General features: G+C 34.4%; 1 protein-coding gene across 1 annotated transcript in view; it reads left to right on the plus strand.

Annotated features, from left to right (window-relative positions):
- The window catches only part of ABCA12 (ATP binding cassette subfamily A member 12), a 231375-nt gene that overhangs the window by 55069 nt on the left and 156863 nt on the right, over positions 1-19443 (plus strand). Inside the window, exon 3 of the mRNA XM_074191440.1 lies at positions 18295-18448. Coding sequence (XP_074047541.1) covers positions 18295-18448 — 154 coding nt within the window. The remainder of the gene's footprint in view (positions 1-18294; positions 18449-19443) is intronic.

The following is a 19443-nucleotide window of genomic DNA, read 5'->3' on the forward strand; positions in this document are numbered from 1 at the left end:
CCATTCTGAGGTCCATTAGACTGGGTAGCCTCAACAATGCCTCCATCTAAAATAGATGTGCCCTACATGTTTTTTTAATGAGTGCTCAACTTCTAAAATTCTCAATTCTAGGTGTGGTCTGACCGAATTTACAAACTGTTCAGTCATGAAGCTGGCTACTTTCCCATGTCTACTTATTCTGATATTACTCATGAGTTCATTCAATTGTAAAGACCAAATGATGGGCTCTTTGTAAGAGGGTGGTGAAAATATTTTCCCCCAAAGGCAGGGAATCATTTTTCATAAGGTCATCTGACCTTTAGCTGGAAGAAAAGAGCTTATAAAAGCTTTCAGGAGAATCAACTGGAGCTAATGGTAAATGACTCAGTTAACCTGACATGTCACTAAAATTATTCTCCTATTTTAAAAGATGATGATTTTTTTCTTTTGTGTTCCTATATCATTTATAAAATGATTCCTGTATTGTAAGAGGAAGAACAGATTCTACCAAAATTTAGTATAACCTGTTAGGCTATACTTTTGGATTGTGAAGACTAGTGCTATCATAATTACTCAGCCCTGATTTGGTGGAGAATTGGCAGTTATTTTTCTTTATCTTTTGTTGGGTTCTATACAATTATATGTTTACATAGTACTGATATAGAAAATGAAAGAATAATGGCACATTTATGTGAACACTGGTGAGCCAGGTGAATTAGTCTTCATTGATGGTAACACTTTTTCCATGCCATAACAGTGGCTCAAAAAATTCAGAGCTGGTAACTAAATGGTATTCAGTGTGTGTGTGTGTGTGTGTGTGCGCGCGCGCGCGTCTAAGCTGGTATTCATATGACAGAGACAATCCATCTTCTATTTTGATAAGGGACACCATAGCATAAATAATACAGAGCTGAAAATTACTTAAACTATTGAGTTCAACCTTTTAATTTTACGAATAAAGAAACTGAGTCACAGAGATACTTAACAGGGTCATATTGCTAATACGTAATTAGTTTTGTAGCTCTTTTCTTTGGTCATTGTCTTATTTTAGGTCCTAGCAAAATGTCAAATGGTACATAGTAGGCATTTAATAAATCCTTATTTGATTAATTGATGGAAAAACCATAACACTTCTCTCCTGTCTAAACTGTCTAGCTTTAGATCTAAGCAGAATGTGTGACTGATGCTATTGTTAACATCATCAATTTCAGAGTTTATAGTCATTTTTTTCTTTTTCTTTTTGGTGTATTCAATTCCATCAGTTATTCCTGGTTTTTCTTACTGAAAGATCAGTACAGAGGTAGAGCTGTGTAATGAAGTGTATTCTTTGAATTTCAGTTTCTTTTATCTGTAAAATGAAGATGAAAAACTCCTATTTTTTTACTTCATAAGGAGGGTGTTCTGTATTTAAATACAAATATTAATAAATAATAAACCACGATTCTAGCTCAATAGTTATTAATTTTTACTTCCATTTTTTTCCATTCCATTTCTGTAGTTTTCCCTTAACTTACTTTCATTGTAATTTTGTTTATTTTTTCCCTCTTTCCAACTATTCTTCACCCATATAATTTGTCTTTTTATATTTATTCTTTCTTCCAATCTCATTTCTATGCCTTTCACTTCTTGGTCCTTCCCATCATTTTTCAATTGTGTCTGATTCTTCATAACATCAGTTTGGGATTTTCTTGACAAAAATACTGGAGTGGCTTGGCATTTCCTTCTCCAGCTCATTTTACTGATGAGGAAATAGACAAACAGGATTAAGTGACTTGCCCAGGGTCACATAGCTAAATTCTACAAAGCTGCCCAAAAGTTGGTATGCCAAAGGTGAAAAATGAACCTATCCCTGTAGTTCCCTCTGGACAATCAATAATTCTTTCAATAAAACTTTTCAATGACCATATGCTAGAGAAGGATTCACACCCTTATAAAACAGAATTATTGTACCCTTGTGGGTTTTGCTGTAGGTACGATAATCATACTAATGCCAGATAACTATATACAACTTTAAAGTCTAGCATATCAGTATTCTCATTTATCTTGAGACTTCAGATGCCTGGAATGTCAGGGGAGATATATTATGGAAAGATTCCTGAATTCCAAGTCAAAAGACCAAGATTTCAGGGATAAAACTCTCATTCCCTATCATATGGATACAACTTTGTTGTTACAACTTTGAGGCAGCTTGTTGGTACAGTAAATAGAGCATGGGGTTTGTTGTCTGAAAGAACCAAGTTCAAATCTGATCTCACTTTCTAGCAAACTTTGTTTTGCCTCAGTTTCCTCAACTGTAAAATGGGATTATTCTGAAGATCAAATGAGATATTTGTGACAAACATAGTACAGTCATAAATGATCTTCTCTCTATAAGGAAATCATGCTGTAAGGCTTAAAATGCAATATAAGCATGGGTCATTATTATTATTACTTTTCCTTCCCCCTTTTATAAATAAGGAAGTGATAATCAAATTGGAAATCAGGTCTTTTCTCTTCTCATTCACTGTTCTTTCTACTATTATATTCTACTTCTGTGAATATATAAGAAACAATAGTTCTACAAACACTAATTTCTTACTGTGTATAAAGCATTCTGAGAATGAAGGACAAAGAATGAAATATTCCCTATTCTCAGGGAGTTATCCATTTTAATAGAAGACACACACACACACACATATACACACACATATGCACACACATATATCTATATATAAATATACTATTGCATAAAGTGAATAAGTACAAACAAAACGTAGTTAATTAAGAGTTAGTTTGAGAGGACACTAGTTGTTGAGAGATCACAAAGATGTAGAAGATGGTATTGGAACTGAGTCTCCTGGAAAGAGGAGGAAATACATTAATACATTCCAGGTTTATGGGATGACTAGTGAAAAAACAATAAGGTACAAGGAAGAGAGGACTATCTGGTTGAATTGCAAAGTGAATGAAGGGGAGTGATGAAAAATAACCTTGGAAAAATAATTTAGCACTGCATTGTGTAGGACTTTGAAAGCTAAACAAAGGAGTTTATTACTTATCATAGAAGCAGGGATTCTTAACCTGGGGACTTTAAAATTGCTTTTAAAAAATATAAACTCCATATATTTTGAAAACTGTATTTCAATATAACTGAATTCCTTTGTAATACTATGTATTAAAAACATTATTCTGAGAAGGGGATCCCTAGTCTTCATCAGACTGCTAAAGAAGTCCATGCCACCCAAAAAGCAATTTTAATTTTGGACCTAGATAATATAAACTTATTGGAATTGATTAAGGAGGGAAGTCATACAGTCAGATCTGCACTGAAGAATAACTACTTTGGCAGCCATGTGTAGGATGGATTGGAATGGGGAAATAATTGAGCCAGGGAGACTAATTAGGAGATTGTCACAATAATGTAGGTGAGAGGTGATAAAGATTTGAACTAGGGTGGTAGCTTTGTGAGGGTAAAGAAGAGCTTGATTGGAGAGTATGTTGTGGAGATAGAAACATTTTTGTCAAAAATTGGAAAGTATAGGGGCGGCTAGGTGGCATAGCGGATAAAGCACCGGCCCTGGAGTCAGGAGTACCTGGGTTCAAATCCTGTCTCAGACACTTAATAATTACCTAGCTGTGTGGCCTTGGGCAAGCCACTTAACCCCATTTGCCTTGCAAAAAAAAAAAAAACTAAAAAAAATTGAAAAGTATAGAATAAAGAAGGGTTTAGAAAAAAAAGAAAATGAGTTCAATTTAATACAAGTTGAATTTAAGATGATAATGCCAGATAAGAGCAGTAGTTCAGTTTGAAAATGAATATAAATATACATATACATATATATATGTATATGTAATGAGGAATAATAAGAAATAATGCTAGGAAAAAAGTTTTGAGACAGATTGTGGAGTACTGTAATAATAACTTATATGTACATGATAACTTTCCTTACAACAACTTTCTGAGATGGGTAGTGAAATAGTATATTTGTTTTCAAGGTATGAAAACAGAGACATCAATCAGAGAAGGGATTTATTCAGGGTCACAAAGTCAGAAAGAATCAGGTTTAGGAATCAAACCCAGATTTCCTTACTCCTTGTCCAGCACTCATTGAATTATAGAAGGGATCATCTAGTACAACCCATACCTACACAAGTATTTCCTCTATAATGTACAAAGTCTTTGTTTGAAGAAATCTAGTGAGGAGGAACCCATTACCAAAGACTACAGTCCATTTAGAATAGGTCTAAGTGTGAAGGTTTTGCCTTTCCAAATCTGCAAATCCAAATTCACCTCTTTCCAACTTTCTACCCATTGCTCTTAGTTTTGCTCCTTGGTGCCAGTTCAAACAATTATAATATCTCATCCACATATTGTAGTGTTGTTTTGGTCTTCTTTGGCAACAAAGTACAAGAACCACTAGAACCTTTGAATTCTTGGAGACAGTTTTCATGGATGCCCCATTACCCAACTCCTTACTTTTCCAGGATAAACATTCTCAATTCTTTCAGCTAATTTTCACAACATTATCTTAAAACCATTTTGCCTCTTTGGACGTTCTTAACAATATCCTTCCTAAAATGCAAGGATGAATATTTGTCTCAACTTTGAGGCTGTGTCCCTAGGGTTACTCATTTCTCAATCTTTGGGGCACCTAGGCTCTTTGAAAAACCCAGTATTAGTCAACTCCGAGACTCCCAGGCCTTCTGACAACTCACTTTCCTTGCCTTTTTAAACTTAAAAACTTCTACCATTCAACTCATTCTCTCAAAAACAAAGGAATATATACTGGCACATTCTTCAATAACCAAGTACACTTTACAAATGTTTTAAAAGACTAGACATAAAGTCAGATTTACCAATTGATAAAATGATTACATTTCCTGGTTTAGTTGGGACAGTCCCAGGTTTAGAAGACCTCTACCAAGTGACAAATATACCATTTATATATATTCTGAACTGTAGTAATGATGGTGATTATAATAGTTGGCATCTATACTGTGCTTTAAGTTTTGCCAAATACCTTACATATGTGATCTGATTTATTCCTCAAAATAATCCTAGGGGGGGTAGTCATTCCTCATATGCAGAAAAGGAAATTCCAAAGTAATTGAAGTTCTGCAATAGCATCATCCACATGTGGTTGTAGACAACATCTGAGTTTATTACATAAAATAGCAAAGTTGAGATGGTTTTTGAAAGTTTACAAAGAAATGGCGTTTTACCACTTCAAACATCTTTTTCTTGAGTAAAATATATTCCCCACCTTGGCAGTTCAGAAAGAGCACTAATTTTGGAGGCAAAGTATCTGAATTGAGTCCTAGTTGCTGCCAACTACTACTCATGTGGCCTTGGGCAAATTACTCCTCTTCTCTGGGCCAGTTTCTTCATCTAGGTAATTAGGAATCTAAATCAGGTGCCTTTTAACTATGAAGCCATGATTACTAGGAAAAGTACTAGTCAATTCCAAGAACTCAAGCCCTTTCTTATTATGTACATAGGAAGCTGAAATTCCCTGGCATCTTTATCCATCAATCACAGTAGGAGCAAGATTTGGGTGATTTGATGAAGACAGAGGATTTGATTCCCTTCCTAGTACCTAATAGACAATCAGAAACATGGTTATTTACTGAAAGATCTGGCTGGCATATATTTAATGAACCCTGTATAAGGAACAAAATATTTCTCGATTTTTTTTGCTCTCCTCTGGCCATAATTTTATTTGGACCCATTTTCTTCCTTCCTTTTGCTTAAATCCTGGATAAAATAATAACAGCAAAGGGGGAAAAACTGCTGATTGTTAACAGGGCTATTTGCAATGGCTATAGCCTAGAGATTTTTAAAGCAGTTGAGACTTTCAGAGTCCATCCCAATCAGGCCAGCAGGTCCAAATATCTCCCCAAGATAGTGCCTTGAGCAGAATGAAAATGAGTAAGTTTTGAACATTTCATAGTGAGTTGATTAGCATAATCTTCCATGGCCTTCTCTTTGGTTCACTCAGGAATTGGCTGTTTGCCATACCTATGTTACCATTCTGCCTTCTGAGCCTTGAGTTATGCAAAGTTATTTAAGGCATTAAAAGATTAGGTCATGGTTATTTGGAAGGAGCCCACAGAAGAACCTTTTTAACATACAGCAAGGATAAGACTGCATTTTGTCCTAGCATCTTTCCTTTAGATAGGAGTAGAGCATCACTCTTGACCCTGAGTCAACTCAATTTTGCAACCAACTTACTATGCATATTTTGGGTCAAAGAGAGCAGCTCCAAAGAAACTGAAAAAAATTATGGTCCTGATCTGCACTGCCACATGCTCCCCAATTTATCTTATAAATTCACATATCAAAAGGAAAAAGGAGCAGCAGGAACCTGACCCTCTTCTTCCTTGTTTTACAGTTAAGTTCTCTTTGACTTATCCTCTAAGTCATTTCTGATTGTGAGAAGTAGCAGAAATTGTGGGGGAAGTTAAGGAAAAGGACTTGGGAACAAATTGTCCTTCCAACACTGTGAGATTTTGGCTGAATTACTTAGTCTGAATTAACCTCAGTTTTCTTCTCTGTAAAATGGAAGGGAATGGGGTAGACCAGATGGTTATTTAGTTCTCTTCCAGTTTTAGATGTGGATTCTTTGATCCATGATTCTATCATCTTAGGGACTTGGAATAGACTAGACCTATGATTTTATTGGTAGAGATAATTCTTGAATAAGGAAACTCCCTCTATGAATGCTGATGGGCACCTAAGAGGCAGCTCGGTGGAGAAAGTCATGGATCTGGAATCAGGAAGACCTGAGTTCAAATCCAGCTGTAGACACTTACTAGCTGTGTGACTTTGAGTGAGTCACTTTATCTCTGCCTCTGTTTCCTCAACTGTAAAGTGGGACTAATGATAGCACCTAAATCCCAGAGTTGTTGTGAGGATCAAGTAATATATATATATACATATATGTATATATATATTAAAAGAGAATGCCTAGTTTATTTCCTTCCTTTTTTAAAAAAATCATTTTTTAATTAGGATATATATTCAACTTCATTATGAGGCTGCTCAGTGTTTGTGACAAGCCGTTACCTTCTCAGATTTTTATTCATTTATATATATATATATATATATATATATATATTAGAGAGAGAGATGCAAAAAGTATTTAAGCTCCATATAAATTTTTAATCTCTTTTGTTTCTTATTTCAAAACACATTTTTAATGTGTTTACCTGTGTATTTTTCCTTCCCTTTTCCAATTTACAGTCTTAGAAAGTTGCCTAGACCATTGAGAGATTGATTAACTTACATGGTTCAGTCAATACTTGGACAGACGGAGGACTTGAACCCAATCTCTCTGACTTCAATATCCTTTCCCTGTTCATTATTCTATATTGCCTGGGATCCAACAGGGAAATGGAAATTTTAAAACTCAATAAAGCAAAACAAGTACTTTTTTAAAGAAAGATTTTATTTCTTTTGAGTTTTATAATTTTCCCCCATTCTTGCTTACCTCCATCCACCCCCCCCACAGAAGGCAGTCTGTTAATCTTTACATTGTTCCCATGATATGCATTGATCTAAGTTGAATGTGATGAGAGAGAAATCATATTACTAAGGAAGAAAAATAAAGTATAAGAGATAGCAAAATTATATAATATGATAACGCTTTTTTTTTCAAAATTGAAGGAAATAATCTTTGGTCTTTGTTCAAACTCCACAGTTCTTTCTCTGGATACAGATGGTATTCTCCATTGCAGACAGCCCCCAAATTCTGCCTGATTGTTGCACTGATGGAATGAGCAAGTCCATCAAGGCTGATCATCACCCCCATGTTGCTGTCAGGGTATACAATGTTTTTCTGTTTCTGCTCATCTCACTCAGCATCAGTTCATGCAAATCCTTCCATGCTTCCCTGAATTCCCATCCATCCTGGATTCTAATAGAACAGTGGTGTTCCATGACATACATATACCACAGTTTGCTAAATCATTCCCCAATTGAAAGACATTTACTTGATTTCCAATTCTTTGCCTCCAACAGCAGGGCTGCTATAAATATTTTTTGTACAAGTGATTTTTTTACTCTTTTTCATGATCTCTTCATGGTATAGACCCAGTAGTGGTATTGTGGGATCAAAGGGTATGCACATTTTTGTTGCCCTTTGGATATATTTCCAAATTTCTCTCCAGAAAGGTTGGATGAGTTCACAGCTCCACCAACAATGTAATAGTGTCCCAGATTTCCAACATGCCTTCCAACATTGATCATTGTCCTTTCTGGTCATATTGGCCAGTCTGAGAGGTATGAGGTGGTACCTCAGAGATACTTTAATTTGTATTTCTCTACTAAGTAATGATTTAGAGCAATTTTTCATATGACTATGGATCACTTTGATTTCCTCAACTGTAAATTGCTTTTGCATATCCTTTGACCATTTTTCAATTGGGGAATGGCTTAAGTTTTAATAAGCATTTTAAAAAATAAATTGCATTAGACATAATGAATTTGAAGAAAAAAGAAAAATATGCTCCTTGATTTCAAGGAGCCTACATTTGACCAAAATATAAATTTGACCAGAACTGAGGACTTGCAGGCATTATCTTATTCCTTTCCTTTGGTCACCATTTCAGATATGCACACACACACACACACACACACACACACACACACACACACAGAGAGAGAGAGAGAGAGAGAGAGAGAGAGAGAGAGAGAAAGAGAAAGAGAAGGTGTTTGGAAACTAGGACCTCATGACCCATTTTTTAATGATTAGCCATAGAGTCTAATCCTACCACAAGCAAAGTAAGTTTACTTTTCCACACCTGTGTCATGAAGCAAGGCTTGCCTATGAAGAGTTAGTGAGAATGTGTCACTTCACCACACCCAGTGGACACACCAAAACTTGGAGGTCTATCCTAGCTATCCAGGTGCCAATTATGAATTTCTCGGGAGAGAAATAGATACCACAGCTACTTTTAAATATTCATCGGGTATAGTCATGCAGAAGGATACTAAGAAAATCAGCCAATCCTTGCTTGGCTACCAGATGGAAAATAAGACAAATGATGAAACAAAAAGTCTGATTACCACTAATAATTCACATTTCTATTGGACTTTGCTTCTTCAGAGTTCATAGAATCTTACAAGTATCATCTCATTAATCTTTACAACTTTCTATGAGGTGGTAAGTGATATCATACTTAATTTTATAGATGTAGAAATACAGGCATAGGGAAGTTAAATGATTCTCCAGGATCATTCAGTGAATTTAGAAAAGTGAGAAGTAGCACCAACTCTTTAAACTCTCAGCCATTCTGTGTTTGGTCTACATGATGAAGTTGAGGCATAAATGGTAATTAGCACAAATTGAATCCCCCCGCCTCCATTTTTGTTTAGTATGTTTAGGATAATGGCAGTGTGGTAAAATAGTAAGTAGCAAGGGTGTTGGAGTCAAGAGAGACCTGAGCTCAGATCCTCCCTGGGATATTTATTAGTTTGTGTGACCAAGGAAAAGAGCCTTGATTGCCTTTTCTATAAAATGGCAATAATATTATTTGCAATACTTTCTTCACCTTGTCTTAAAGATTTCATATTTTTTTTCATCTTGGTTTCACCAATTCCCAGTACAATGTCCGATCCATACTTGATGTCCAGTAAAACTTCATTGACAAAAAAATCATTTAGGGTATAGAATTGCTATGAATCAGTTCATTCTATATGTCAATAAATCAAAAATTTGTTTGGATAATGCCTAAATGAGGTATTATAAATACTAAATGAATTTCTATTCAAGAAATAATACTAACAGTTATGAATGAACCCAAACCCCATGGCATCTTTGTTATCTATTAGTATTTCATTGATAGAATACATAATGGATCTTTGAATTTGAAAATTCCCAGAGAGGGGATAGGGTATTAGGTAAAATCAACTAAGGTATATGTCAATTAAACAAAAATTAAAATGTGGAAGAAATCAAGCTATATATATTTCTTGTAAACAAATATGCAAGAGGGATGATATATATAATATATATAAAATATATATTCTATATAATATATTTTATATATATATATATGAGGTTACAAAGAGGAGGTTTAGTTATTTAATATTATAATTAACTCATGGAAAATTTAATTAAGAATAAAGAGTATTAAACTACTCAATACCTAAAAAGAAAAAAAAGCTATACTTAGAGTCTAAATTCTAGTTAATGAAGTGAGAATGTTTCTAATTAATTTAGTAATTTTCTAAGCTATGCATAATTTTCATAAAGTGGTATGGTATGTTTTTCCCCTCTTTTTCCTCGATAGTTGCTTTGCTTTTTTTAAAGATGATGCCTATTATTATTATCTTTCTCAATTTTTATTGTAATTCCCTGTCATAATTGTTTTCCATGCATTGCAGGTAGGCCTGTCATTCAATTAATCTAGTCCAAATAATTATTCATAGGATTTATTATTTTTACACATTTCACAAGTTTCCAAGTTCTATTTTCTTAAAAGAAAAATTGAAAGCAAAAAAGCTGGAGTTGAATGCAAAATCAATGCTCCCACCTTGTTTTTATTTTATAAAATTTCCTTTTTATAACTTGTTAGCATTAGTTTAAAGAAACATTTCCTCCCTTCCTTCCCAAATATTCATCTAGAGCAAGTAAAAGCACTTTCAATAGCTTTGATCTGTTTTGTTCTTGTAAAAACATAGAGAAGATATATAGAAACTTCAACTCCAGCTTTCTTATCTGTTATTGTTACCAAAGGGCTCAACCCAATGCTTCCTAAACTTGGCAGCAAATTGAAATACATTTATAAATGAAAAAAAAAACTATGAGGTAACTTATGGGTACTGGAGTTATGGTGTATGCACCCCATAAGGGTGCACCAGATCTGTTAAATTCATTTCGAAGAGTTGGTAAGTGTTAAACATGATGGAATTATAAGACTATAGAAACTATTGTTTCAATTTCTGTTAGAATTAGTTATTGCTGTTGTTATTCAGTCATATCTGATTTTTCATGACCCCATTTGGTGTTTTCTTGGCAAAGACACCAGAGTGGTTTGCCATTTCCTTCTTCAATTCATTTTATAGATGTGGAAACTGAGGCAAAAAGAATTGTGACTTACCAGGGTCACACAGTTGAGAACAGATTTAAACTCAAGAAAAGTGTCTTTCTGATTCTAGGCTTGGCCCTCTATCTACTATGGATCAAAATCAGTCTTCAACAATAATCATGTGAGGGGAACAAGACAGTAAGACCATTAAAAGGAAGTCATTTGACATGTTGCCCATAATGTCAGTTTGCATACATTGTAGATCAATTCAATGCTGTATTCTTTTTCATTAATACCTAGAACTTTGGAGAATTCCTTTCTGAATTAAACAAATAGACAAATGTCAGAATGTATTATATAAAGTTATACATATCTGATCTTGAAGGTAAGAATAAGGATAGAATAACCTCTATTTGACTGAGTTGAAACTTAGTTCTGCCTATTTCAGTCATTTATTAAATCTCAACTCTGTTCCAGTCATTGTACATGTAGCTATGGGAATCATCTTCATGGAGATGATAATTAAATCCATGGGCACAGGTGAGATAGAGAAATTTAAAAAGTCTTAAAAATGACAGATTTGTGGGAAACACCAGGATTAGTGAACATGATTTGTATGAAGAACCAGCAAAAAAGGTAGAGAAGAAATAAGTGGATAGGAAAGAGGAAGGTGAGGAAGAGAAGAAGATAAAAAAGAAGATAAAACACATATTGCAATCAGAAAAAAAGGAGAAAAGAAAACATAATGGAAAGAAAAAAGGGGTGAGGAGTAACAAAAGAGGGAGTGAAGAGATAATTGTAGTTAGTCCCTTAGCCTTTTAGTTCCCTCCACCTCTCATCCTGTCCATCCTAGACTTAATACCTCTAGAAATTCTCTTAGCCTCCCAAGCAGACCTTAGTGTATTCTATTACTCATATATTGGATGAAGGACTTTTCACAGTCAGGACTCCACAGTCATACTGATTTATCCCAGTCATCCCTTCTGAGGAAATACAGTCAATCTTCAACTTTTGTAGAGATAATATTCCTAGAAAATGATGAGAAAGCAAAACATGTGAATGTTGACATATTGAATCAATGGGAAATAAAATTGCAACTGCCAAAAGCTGTAATATTTTAATAGGAAATTACTGAAAAATATCATTTCTATATACAGTTCTTATTACAAAACATTAATTCTGATAATATGTATTTTTCATAACAGTTAGCTGGGATATAACCCATAAAATGCAGTACACAAAATAAAATCATAAATTTGCAAAATATGGTTCACCTTAGTAATTCTGTAGAATTCTGGGACCCTTTGTGCTAAGCATCTCAATTAAAAAAGAAAAACATTGATTTAAGACCCTATTCACTTTTCATAACACATGAAACCTACAGTCTCTTAAATAGTATGAAACAAATAAAATTCTTAAAACTAAAACTGTTTTTTTAACTTGAATTTTACCTTCCACTGTCAGATGGTGGTATGAAAACATTGTACTATATACTTTACTGCTTTAAACCTCTCTGTCTTAGCCATCTTCTGAAAACCAAGGGGAGAAGTTAGTGGAACTTTAGTCACTACTGTAGAAAGATGCCAAAGCTGGTGAGGTCTTAATATCCCTTTAGATAACTCAGAGGATTTGAGTTAAACTTTGAATGCATAATTACAACACAAAACTTTAAAGCATTCAATGAAAATAAACAACAAATGTTCCGAAATATATTTCCTCTAAAATGGTAGGGTGAATAAAACCAGGGAAGTACCTAGTGGGATACCAGCCACTCCACAAACTTGTCCTCATTGCAGCTATCATTTTTTCTTTACTGCACAAAGCTGCAAATATGCGCCCTTGCCAAAGTGAAAGTGAATTCAGTTACTAATCAAATCAGACAAGTGCTTTAAAGTCAAGAAAGTTAAACACATGAATGTTGAGGTGTGACTGTACAATTATGTTGGTTGGTATCTCAATTATTTACCAAATATTTAAAAATTTTAAAGTTCTTGGCCTTGAATTGAACCATGTTTGCAATAAGAAAGAGTAGTTTAGTTCAGAGTTCAGCAAAGAAAAAGATATCTAAAATTTCAGTTTAATTTAATTTGCCACTAATCATATTGCTTCAGTTCAGTCCATGGTTTATGGTTTGTTTTGGCTCAAGTCCTGAAATAATATTGGACTGTATTCAGTTTAGAAATATGTATGGTTTTTTGGTGATGTGAAGGGATATATTTTTCTTCTTTCCTTCATTGTATCCCTTGAAAATTTAAAAGAGAAGTCTAGAGTATGAGATCTATAGTCATAAGAGATAACTTCTGATCAGCACAAACTTAGGGTCAGCATCAGAAATTTCTGAACATCCATACATGGTCAAAACCTTGGAAAAAGCATCACTTTGAGAAAAAGAATTCTCAACTCCATTTACTCTTTGCTGAGGGAAATGTGAAATATTAATTCTGTTCATAGTCATGTGAGTGTGAATTTTACCTGTAGGATCTTCAAGATTCATGACAGGTTTGAAACCTTTGAGAGTACAAGGAAGCCAGTTTCATGTGACTGGAATGGTCACTATGACTTAGTTATTTTTTTTAGGTTATAAAGAGAATTCTAACAGTGTAGACATCTTTGAGATCATTATATACTTTATCTAGAGCACAATAAAAATTCCCTAATCACTTTGTGTACCTTTCTGAGTGAGTTGTACTCATTTTAAAATTTAGTTCAAGGACCCTGGATTGGTAGAATTTATTAACAGCAGAATTCAAAATATTTCTTTAGTGTGTTGAACTTATCACCTAATTTTTTGTTGTTTAGTCATTCAGTTGTTTCCAATTCTATATGACCTCATGAACTTTGTTTAATGGAGTTTTCTTGATAAAGTTACTGAAGTGGTTTGCTTTTTCCTTTTGAAACGTATTACCATTTTGCAAATGAGGAATCGAGGCAAATCGAGCTTAAATGACTTACCTAGGGTTCCAAGTAAGATCTGAGGCAGGATTTGAACTCAGATCTTCCTAAATCCAGGCCTGGTGCTCTACTTACTGCATCACCTAGCTTCCCTTAGCACCAAATTAAGCAAAAATAATTAGTTAAAATAGGAACTTATTAGATGTTGGAGTCAGGATAATGATAATAACTGAAAGTAATAATAATATATAACTTGCATTTTTATATTGCAAAGTGCTTTATATTTTTTATCTCAATGGATTTCACAGAAAGAATGTTGAATGGGAAATCAGATGATCTGGATTCAATTTCTAAGTTGCTAACTTAACTAGATTTGTGACCTAGGGCAAATCATTTAAGCCATATGTTTCTCAGCCTCCTCACCTATAAAAAAGGGTGTTATTAGATTAGGAAACCTCCACAAACCCTTCCAGGTCTAAATGTATGATGTGATATTGAGCTAAGATCACAAGATCATAGGAACATAGATTTAGTTCTTATAAATGGCAGAGCTAGGATAAAAACCTTGAGCCTCTAACTTCAAATTCAGCATAATTTCCACCACACCATTTACTTCACTTCTTTCTAATTCTTAACACATTCACCTCCTTGGGCAATGGTCTCACACTAAGCCTTCCAAAGATCTTGTCTTTTCTTCACAAGTTGCCCTTAGTATAGTTTGTGATATTGATCTTGAATGCAAACTATCTAGTGGTAGTTCTAGAGGAGAGTTTCATGGGGATTTGGCTGACTTGCTATAGAGATTTAGATTGATCTTTTTAGAAACTGTAGCAACCTTTGAACTTTCTCCTATCTCCATTATCTCCATATCGGTACATCAATCTAGCATTAGTCAGACCACTTTCTGTGCAACAGTTGTACTCTTGAAAAGTTCTCTGGAAATCCTATTTTTGTAAATTTTATGGCATTTCAAAGGCAACAGGGAAACATTGAGATAACATCTTTGGTAACTCAAAAACTACTTGTAATAGAATTATCACTCACTGAAAAAATAATAATTTTATTTCTTTCTAAAATGATAATGTTGAATTAAATGTTCTCTGATGTCTATTGTTCCTCTTGGGTCCCATGACTTGTTAATAAGTTTGGATTTTTGGAAAAGAAGCATAGTGCACCTATCCTTACATATGTCAAAGAATATTTCAGGGCTAATTAATTCATTGGAGCAAGTTCTTCTTAAGACACTCCCTATTAATTGTGAACAGTGCCTGCCTGGACCTGCCACAAATGTACTTGTTGGTAGGAAGGTCCCTTCCCTTTCCTTGCTACTCTTCCTGTTGTTTTTCTTGGCCTAATATTTCTTGTCTGTCTTCTTGCAATCACCTGTTCCTTCTGAGTTCCTTTGCCCTTCCATAATTAACCATTTTTTAGGAAAGGGGCTGCTAATAGCCCTAATTTGTCCCTTCTGAAATCTCATCTTCTACTTGGAAAGCTAGAAGAAGATGGGAGAGAAAAAAAGTGTATTGGAGGGTGGAGAAACTATTCCCTTTTTCCCCTCCTAAGGAGAAAAAAGAACCACACACACACAAGGAGAGACACATAAATAATCAAAGCCTTGTTACAGCTCCAGTAACCATTCCAGAAACATCATTATAAAACGTTTAAATGTGTTGAACTTTTACCCATATACAGTCCATCATAGTAGAATTTTGTCATAACGGAGAAATGTGAGAGGGAGAGCAGGAACTTGGACTATTGTCTTCTGGCCTAACGAAAAACTTGTCAAGGTGGAAAAGTATAGAAGGGGATTATTTTTGATTCACTGTGGTTTGGAATTAGGTTGATTATGAGTCAGAAATAAGGTTTGTGCCAAAATTGTTTGGGTGAAGCATCAGGAGCCTATGGTTGCCTGAGGTCATCAGGGAAAGGTTACTTAAGCCTCTGGTTGCGTGGATTTGCTTTTGAGATTGAATTTTAAAACATTCATTCACATCAATATCATTCTTCATTTTTTCCCTCATGGCTGTTCCTCTTCATCTCTCCATACCTTGCTTCCTTTTCATTTCCAATTTTCACTTTCTGTTACCTAAAACAATTTTTATGTCCACATCTATATATGTTACTTGGATCAGATTTCCTTTTTCTCTTCTCTCCTCTGGTATGTGACTCTCCACTTTGTTGCATGGTTCTTACCTCCTTGTAGTCTTTGTTTCTCCTTCAAAGACAAAACAGACCACAATAACACCTTCCTCAACACTCTCCACACTTCACTGTCAGATCCATAGCAAAGTTCTAAGAATTTTTAGAGGGGGTTTTTTGGTTTGTTTTAATTTTCACTCTGCTTATCAGTCTGATGTTTCACTCAATTCTGAAACCTGCCCTATTGAAAATTCACCATTACAGTGTCATCCCATGTTTGTTATAAAACAATTGTATAGAAACTGGAATACCACAACTCACTTTTACATTAGTTTCTATGTAGTCCATTGGTAGGGCCATAGTGTACAGAGTCTGGGTCTAGAGTCCAGAAGACTCAATTTTATGAGTTCAAAACTGGCTCCAGACCCTTCATAATTGTGTGACCTTGGGCAAGTCACTTGATCCCTTTTTGCCTTAGTTCTTCATCAGTAAAAATCAAGTGGAGAAGGAAATGGCAATGTACTTCAGAATACCTGCTAAGAAAACCCCAAATGAGGTGAGGAAGAATTGGACTCATCTGAAAGGAATGAACAAAGTCTAATGTTGCATTTGCAAATATTATAGTTGAGGTTATTTAAAAATCTTCAATTATAATTCCCTTGCTTTCTATCAGTCTTACTATTTTTCAAAAGTTTTTTCCTCCAGGTAATTTCTTAGAGTTAAGCATGGTAGAAACAAATTAGTAGAGTGGATAGAGAATTGTCCATGGAGTCATGAAGAGATAGGTTCAAACCCTATCTCTGAAATGCAATGTGTGTATGACCAAGGAAAAGTCACTTAACTCCCCAATGCCCCAAGAAAATTTCTGTCTATTGCAGAGAAGGCACATTGGTAGAGGAATTTTCTTTCTGGGAGCTCCCTAAATAATAATGATAATAATAATAATAATAATAATAATAATAATAATAATAAACAATAATAAACAACAATCTAACACTCACATACACTTAAATTCTTTCCAATTATTATCTTATTTGATCCTCATAACCCTGGGTGGCTGGTACTATTATTACCTCAATTTTACAGATGAGGAAAATATGTTAAGTGACTTGTTCAGAGTTACAGGCTAGTAAGTATCTGAGGTTGGATTTGAATTCACATCTTCCTGATTCCAGGCCCTGAACTTCATCCATTGCACTATCAATTTGACTAACCGTGAAATCCCCCAAATACAAAGGAGACAGACTTGTAGACATTAAAAACAATTAATCAAGTAAAGTCAATTAATTAAAAGGAAAAATATAATATTAGAATTCTGATTTCTAATGGGATGAAAATTTAGGAACTTTCCAAGTTGGTAGGGGAAGAATGAACAAGTGCAATTCCCTGAATTCAGAAACAGAGGTATTTCCACTCATCCCAAGTACCTGTAAACAAAGGAACTTGAGAAGAGTAACTGATTGATCAATACAGGATTAGTTTTCAGATAAGATATATGGTTTGCTTGAGATGGATAATTGTAAGAAAATTCCTTGTATCAGTCTCTGGGCCTGACCAGTTTCTGGTCAGCATAATATAGGTCCTTAGTTAAAGGTCTCTAAGCAGCAGATGGAGGTGATCCAATTCCTCAGTCTTGCAAGGTTAGGCTCAGACAATACAATAAGGTTTTCTCCTAATTCTCACAATTGAACAATGTTTTCTCACAAAACATAAATTGGACTAGATTCATAATTGATGAAAAGGAAATTGAGCTAACTCCAGACTTGAATATAAAAATGGAATCAGTGTGATTTACTCAATTCCCACAACTTACTAATTGGCAACCTAATTCCCTTATTAAAGAGAAGATAAAACCAGGAATAATTAAAACACAGTACATCCATAAACCTGGTTCACACTTTCCTATACTAGTGAACAGAACCTAAGAGGGAGAATGGACTCTAATCAACTGATCTTAAGATTATTTGGTAGGGATGGAGAGGAGACTTTTCTTATCTCAGAAAGAATGACTATATATAAAAAATCAGATAATAAAAAACCTCCAGTTTCTTGTCTTTAGGGAAGTATCTGTGTGGAAGGGGCTGCTACTGGGTCAGAAACAGGTTTTCCTTGCTTCCAGAAGGTAATTTGGGAAAAACCCAACAGCATATTTTTACATGACTTTTACTTTTCAGAGCATACTTCTTATGCCAGATAAAATAGTGAAACTAAATTTTTATTTTTTAGATAAATAAATGAATTTTATTTTTAAAAATAGTTTGAATTTGTTTACAGGTTATCTTGCACCTCGAAACCTTCCTAGCACTGGCTTCTTCCCATTTCTGCAAACCCTACTCTGTGATACAGATACCAAATGCAAAGATACTCCTTATGGACCACAAGATCTACTCCGCAGAAAAGGAATTGATAGCAGCTTTTTTAAAGAAAGGTAAGGACATTTCTTAAACACATTCAGCTACTTAGACACATAGATATTGGTGTCCTGTTGCAATGTTTTATCTCTATATGGGAATTTCTATAATTATAAGATGTCTTCTCTATATGTCAGTATTTTTATCAGAGCTTGTCATGAACTCATTGGAAATAACACTTGCAGGCCCACTAGAGTTTGGCAACAAGTTGCCAAAACATTTTTGCAGTAGATAGATGTTTTCCAACATGGTGAAGATAGTCAGAACTTATTGGCTTACCTGGACTTCTTTGAATGGAAACGTGGATCTCATAGTAAAAGTTACTTTAAAAAATCTTAGCTTCTTCAATCCATGTATTTTCTCATTAATAACAAACATTTTCTTCATGGCAATGGTTAACAATTTTTTTAACTTTTTTTCTTATTTGAGAAGCCTATGCTATACTGTAGAAGATTTGCAATATGCCCTACAGCTTCCAGATCTATTTAGAGGTCTTGTTTTCCAAGAACTAATTAGACTCTTTTGTTGCAATAGCTTATCAATTCTTGCTGTCATTTTAATTTTTGAATATACTTTGAACTTTGTTGCTAATTATTCTATTGCAATGTGGGTTTAAATGTTGCACTATCTCTAACCATCATTGAAATTTGCTTTTTAAGTGCTACAAGTTTTGACATTTTCTGGCGTGTTGTTGTTGGTTAGTCATTTTCAGTTGTGTTTGACTTTTTGTGATCCTTTTGGGGATTTCCTTAGCAAAGATATTGAAGTAGTTTGCCATTTCCTTCTCTATTTTAATTTATGGATTAAGAAACTGAGGCAGACAGGATTAGATATTTTGCACAAGGTTGCACAGCTAGTAAGTGTATCAGTTCAAATTTGAACTCAGGTCTTTCTTACTCTTGCCCATTCTCTGGAGTAATATTCCTTAAAAAAAAACCCAAAGAGTTAAAAGCAACAAAAGAAAACAATGAAACATTTATATAAAATAAAATTCAGTGCTCATCTGACAGAG

This window comes from Macrotis lagotis, chromosome 6, assembly GCF_037893015.1.
Source record: "Macrotis lagotis isolate mMagLag1 chromosome 6, bilby.v1.9.chrom.fasta, whole genome shotgun sequence".
In the NCBI taxonomy this organism is placed as follows: Eukaryota; Metazoa; Chordata; class Mammalia; order Peramelemorphia; family Peramelidae; genus Macrotis; species Macrotis lagotis.